General features: G+C 39.5%; 2 protein-coding genes across 2 annotated transcripts; one reads left to right on the top strand and one right to left on the bottom strand.

Moving 5' to 3' along the window:
* LOC118755555 (inositol monophosphatase 3-like) lies at positions 1 to 3,248 on the top strand (the record flags this gene model as incomplete). Its single annotated transcript, XM_036490386.1, is given in 3 exon segments — positions 1 to 946; positions 2,675 to 2,778; positions 2,841 to 3,248. Coding segments are annotated over 3 exon segments (1,321 nt in total), but the record flags the coding sequence as incomplete, so codon positions are not given.
* On the bottom strand, positions 3,237 to 4,472 carry LOC118755556 (proline-rich protein 2-like). The gene is made up of 2 exons (XM_036490387.1): positions 3,437 to 4,472; positions 3,237 to 3,376 (listed from the first exon to the last, which is right to left on the bottom strand). Exons 1-2 carry the CDS (start codon positions 4,092 to 4,094, stop codon positions 3,249 to 3,251), a joined length of 786 nt encoding a protein of 261 aa, XP_036346280.1. The 5' UTR covers positions 4,095 to 4,472; the 3' UTR covers positions 3,237 to 3,248.
* Positions 4,473 to 5,201: the final 729 nt, after the last annotated feature.

The following is a 5,201-nucleotide window of genomic DNA, read 5'->3' as shown; positions in this document are numbered from 1 at the left end:
GAGCGTGATAAAAAAAATCGCATACACATTCAAACTCAGAATAAAAATCGCCAGTTCACAAAATTTTGTTTGCGAACAAAAGAGTTCTAAGAGCTTTAGTTTTTCTTATTTTCTTCTCACACGCTCACACTCTGCATTACACTCATCTCAAATTTTACGACGAGCAACCGCAATTTATATAAAAATGCTTCCGCTACGGAATCAGTGGTTGGCGATTCATCTTTGTAATAAGAACGTACTCAGTAAAAGCACAGCTGGAATAGTAATCACAGTAACAATAAATAGAAGCATAACAAATTTTAAGCAAAGCGAGAATAGTGGAATAACAAAACACACTGCAGTCACCACCAGCAACACCACCAACGCCTTCCATCCGCCGGCAGGAAATCTCAGACGTTACTTCCAAACTCACTTTGTCTATCCACTGACCCCATTTGCTCGACGTAAACGCACAATAACAACAAAAATGCCAAACACAAGTGAAGATACGAGTATACGTAACTATTATAATGTAGCTTTAGAATTGGTAATGAAATGTGGTCCACTAGTACGTGAAGGTTATAGCAATGCTAATGCGGATTTTAAAGAAAAAGCAGCATTTTTTGATTTAGTCACTAAATATGACAAAGATATTGAAGATATACTCGTTGAGGGTTTAAGCAAAGCTTTTCCAGAATCGAAATTTATTGGTGAGGAAGCTGTAGCCGAAAGTGGTAAAATGCCAGAGTTGACTGATGCGCCCACATGGATTATTGATCCAATAGATGGTACAACAAATTTTATACATCGCATACCATATTGGTGTATATCGGTCGGTTTGGCTGTAAATAAGGAATTGGTAGTGGGTATTGTGTATAATCCGATTGCAAATGAAATGTACTCAGCGTGGAAGGGACATGGCGCTTATATGAATGGACAACGTATTCGTGTTAAGAATTGTACCAAAGTTAGTATTTTATATTTGAGCACATTGCAACTGTATATATGTATGTACATACTTATGTATGAGAGAGACAGTCCCATATGTTCGAAAATCTAGCTGATCAGTTTTAGGAATAGTAATCAAAAATATGTATATCGGTTGTTATCATTTAGAGTGTATTGATAGCGCATTTCACAAAACGAAAACAATCAGCAAATATCGGTAAGAGAAAAAACACCAATCATATATTTTACACCAACAATCGAATAGGTAGAATAATAGAACAGTTAAACTATGTTTTTGTATACATTACCAGCAAAAAATTTTCACCCTTCAACACTTCCAAAACAATAACAAGTCGTAAAGAAAATGAGGTAGGGTAAAATAAGCTAAGTTTTTCTTAAGTCATTTCGTTCATTGACCAGAACAACAACAACTCCCTGTAGCTATTTCGCTCTTGTTATAGTAGGACCTACGTTCTCGAATGACCCAGATATGTAGCCAAGGACTATCACAAGACACACAACAGTAGGGAACGACCCAGATCAATATCTGGCCAAGAACAAAAAGTCTTGGGGGAATTTATATGCTGTTACAACAAAAACAACAAGAGCAAAATTATCCAAAACTTTTGGGGATTTTTTAGGTTATTCTGACAATGACTACAACTACAACCACAGCACTTGGTCGACTCTGCCTTAACTCATCAGTTCAAAATTGCCAGTCAAAGGCCACCACCTCAGTCCTCTCCCAAACTACAGGATATGTTGGGTCACCAATATAACCATATATAAGAAAACTTCACATTAAAGCCTTTATTCAAGGGCTAGGATTAACTATCAGGACACACACATTTATCTCCCGAAATTTGTAGGATTTATAGGCTGTTAACAGGGAAGAAGTGACATTTTTTACAATCCCATACAAAAAAGTGCGAAAAAAAGACTAATGTCAAACTAAATGTCTGCATTAAGTAATTTTTTTTTTTCATTGCTCGCGCAGTATTTTATCAAGTCGTTAAATTTATAAATGGTTTTACAACTTTTGCTATGAATGCTGGGCAAATTTATCTAGAGAGATTACTACAATGCGAGATAAGATCATATTTCGCTGCGAGGGCGATTAATACTGCAAATATTTACATTTTAAACAGTTTATTTCATCAAGATGGATAATCTGCGAGTACTTGTTGTATACTACCCTGCCCACCTTTAGTTCATAAACTCCACAATTTTAGTTCATACACACTCAAAGAAGAAATATTTCAAAGGGTATGTATTTAAGGTGGGCGGGGGTACATAAAAACGCATCGCTCGTTTGCTAAGGAACGTAACATACAAAAAAAAAAAATTGAGAAAAACTGTTTTAAAAATTTTAGTGAGTTATTTCTGCTTCAACAAAAGCCAATGCTAACTTAAATGTATAGTAAAAAAAATGTAATCTACTTTCATTTAGATATGTACATACATAGATACATATTAACTGAGGTGTGCACTGCGACCAGATCTACTAAGCCTCCTTGCTCAGATATCTGGACAGATACCATTATACCATTATAAATTTTACTGGGGAGCGAGAAAAGTTTTTTTTTTATCATTTTTAGGTCTCATAAATTCAAAATACATTTACTTCAAATTTACCACAGAACAAAGTGTAAACATTTTTCATTATTTCTACGTATTCGTAAAATAAAATAATTAACGGCATAATGTTTAAGGTGTAAAAGTTCTAATAGATTCAAAATCATTTCAGATGAACCATGCCGTTTTAGCTTATGAAATTTCGCTCGTCCACGCACCTTTAGTACGTGATAAAAACGTTAAACGTCTTTCGAAACTTGCTGCTAATAGTTTGGGGTATGCACAAAGTCTAATTAATACGCTAACAAAGTCCCTAATTAATTTTTTTCTGTTTACAGTTCTCGTTGCATTGGCAGCGCAGCACTGACGCTCTGCTACGTCGCACGCGGTAGCTTTGATTGTTATCATGTGGAAGATCTACAACCTTGGGATATAGCAGGTGGTGCAGTTATATTACGTGAAGCCGGCGGTAATCTCTATCACACTAAAGGTGGTGAATTTCACATAATGAAGCCTAACTTGATAGCGGCAGCTACACCAGAGTTGGCAAAGGTTATGGTCGGTTTGATTGAGGAGGCCGATGCTTTGACACATTTCACGTTTAAATAATTATTTATAAATTTTAATTTATACCGATTTCGTTTCTACAAAAAATTTTGCCTTCTCATGGACGTCTTTTTAGTGTTTGTGCCTAGAGGTCAAGGAGAAGGTTGCATTTTTCGGTAGAAACGAAATCAGCTATAGCTTCAAAGTATTTTAATTTTATTAAAATAAAATATTTTAAAACTTACGTTTGGCGGCATTCCATGAGTTTGGTAGCCCATTGGTGGCATGTTGGGACCTTGTGGCGGCATTTGCATACCCATATGTGGACCTACAGGAATATGTTTACATTATATTTGGAAAATAATTATTAATAAATCAAATTACGAACCCATGCTTTGATGATGCGGTGGCATGTGATGTCCTTGTGGGGGTGGACCCGGTTGTCCAGGCGGTCCTTGTACTGGTGGCCCATTCATATGCTGCGGCGGTGCCCCTTGTACACCCGGTTGCTGCTGCGGTCCCGGTGGTCCGTGAGGCGGTGGTACGCCGTGTGGTGGTGGTGCATGAGACATTGGTGGTCCATTTCCTGGAGCACCTCCACTACCCGGTGGTGGAGGGCCATGCTGACCGGGTGGCTGTTGGCCATGAGGTGGTGGGCCATGCTGGCCTACACCATGCTGTCCTGGCGGCATTGCACCATGTTGTTGGTGTTGCGGAGGTCCATGTGGAGAGCCATGTGGTGGAGCATGTTGCATTGGATGAGTATATGGTCCGCCAGGATGTCCGGGTGGTGGTGGTGCACCATGATGACCACCCGGCGGTAATGGACCATGTTGACTATGTGGCGGTGGTGCTTGCATATGCGATTGCTGCGGTGGGCCATGGGGCGGTCCAGGCGGTCCTGCCCCGGAAGGGCCCTGTGGACCTTGTGGCCCTTGAGTCATTTGTTGATGCGGATATGGGCTGTGTGGCGATGGCGAGGGACTTTGAGCAGGCGGCGCCTGAGGCGGCGGCATAGGGCTGTTCGCCGGCGAGGGTGAAGTCATATTCACCCTTTTAAGGTAGTTGATTATGAATAGACACAGAAAAGTCCGATTAACACCTAGTTCTTTTTAATTGGTGTGAGAGATACGACCAATACAAAATCAATTGAGGTTGCGTACGGATTTTTCTACCGTTTTACGGAAAAAAAATAAACTTTCCACAAGTCTATACACTCATTTGTGAAGCATCATTCACGGTGTGCGCACGCACATAATTTTCTTTACTTTTTATGGTTCAAATTGGTGAATTTTTCACTTTTTCAGAGCACACACACGAAAACTTTTTTGCAAAGTAGACGCGAAAAGAAAATTCAATGGCTGCCATTGAAGTATTGAAAAACGTCAGCGTCACGTTGGTAGGACTGCGAACCGGCTGTCAAATGTGTGTGCTATCGATCTTTAATCGGTTGGAGCTTGCGGCAGTGTTGCTACTACTACCCTGCAAAAAACGCCTGACCATGTCGGAAAGAAACTATCGATTGTAGGCTCGCATACATATGTAGCCCCAAAGCATGGCCGCAAAGAACGTGAATCTATAAAGCCCTGTATGCAGCTCTCAAGAAAACGGTCAAGAAAAAATTGCCATTATTTCGCGTGTGTGTCCAAGGAATTTTGACATTTTTGATACCTCACAGCCTGTTGCCTCACTCTTTCCTCAAGAAATAATGGGACGGGCATATATTTCTGTTGCAAGCCTGGGTTGCCTTGTGCTCTTTTTTCATAAAAAACTTTAGAAAACCGTAGTAGAAAGCGTAGTAAATTTCTTAAGAACTGCGTACTGCCTTAGGGAAATTTGACTTAAGAAAATTTCTTAGCCATTTCTTGTACGTCATTTTATATGGAGTTTTTGCTTTTCTTGAGAGCTGCATACAGGCCTTTAGAAGAGACAACACGTTATAATTGTAACGAGTGGAAACATCAGGAGCGTGCTTTCTCGTTTGCCCAACTACGTTTTATGATTGGATAAAAAGAGAAGGCACGCTTCTGATGTTCACACTCGCTACAATTATAACGTGTTGTCTCCTCTTATAGATTTACGTTCTTTGGTAGCGCTTTAGTTGTAACTTAGGATAGTTTCGACTTAGTTTTGAACTAAATATGACTATGAAT

This window comes from Rhagoletis pomonella, unplaced genomic scaffold, assembly GCF_013731165.1.
Source record: "Rhagoletis pomonella isolate Grant_MI unplaced genomic scaffold, Rhpom_1.0 Rhpom_scaffold_06569, whole genome shotgun sequence".
Lineage (NCBI taxonomy): Eukaryota > Metazoa > Arthropoda > Insecta > Diptera > Tephritidae > Rhagoletis > Rhagoletis pomonella.
Note: the sequence above shows the minus strand (reverse complement) of the source record. Positions and strands in the feature narration are given on the sequence as shown.

What these genes read in the sequence shown, in the direction of transcription:
- LOC118755556 (XM_036490387.1), bottom strand. Translation starts at nt 4,094, where the DNA reads ATGACTTCACCCTCGCCGGCGAACAGCCCTATGCCGCCGCCTCAGGCG. An exon ending in ACCGCATCATCAAAGCATGG is followed by an intron (nt 3,377 to 3,436) that starts GTTCGTAATTTG and finishes ATATTCCTGTAG; the next exon opens with GTCCACATATGGGTATGCAA.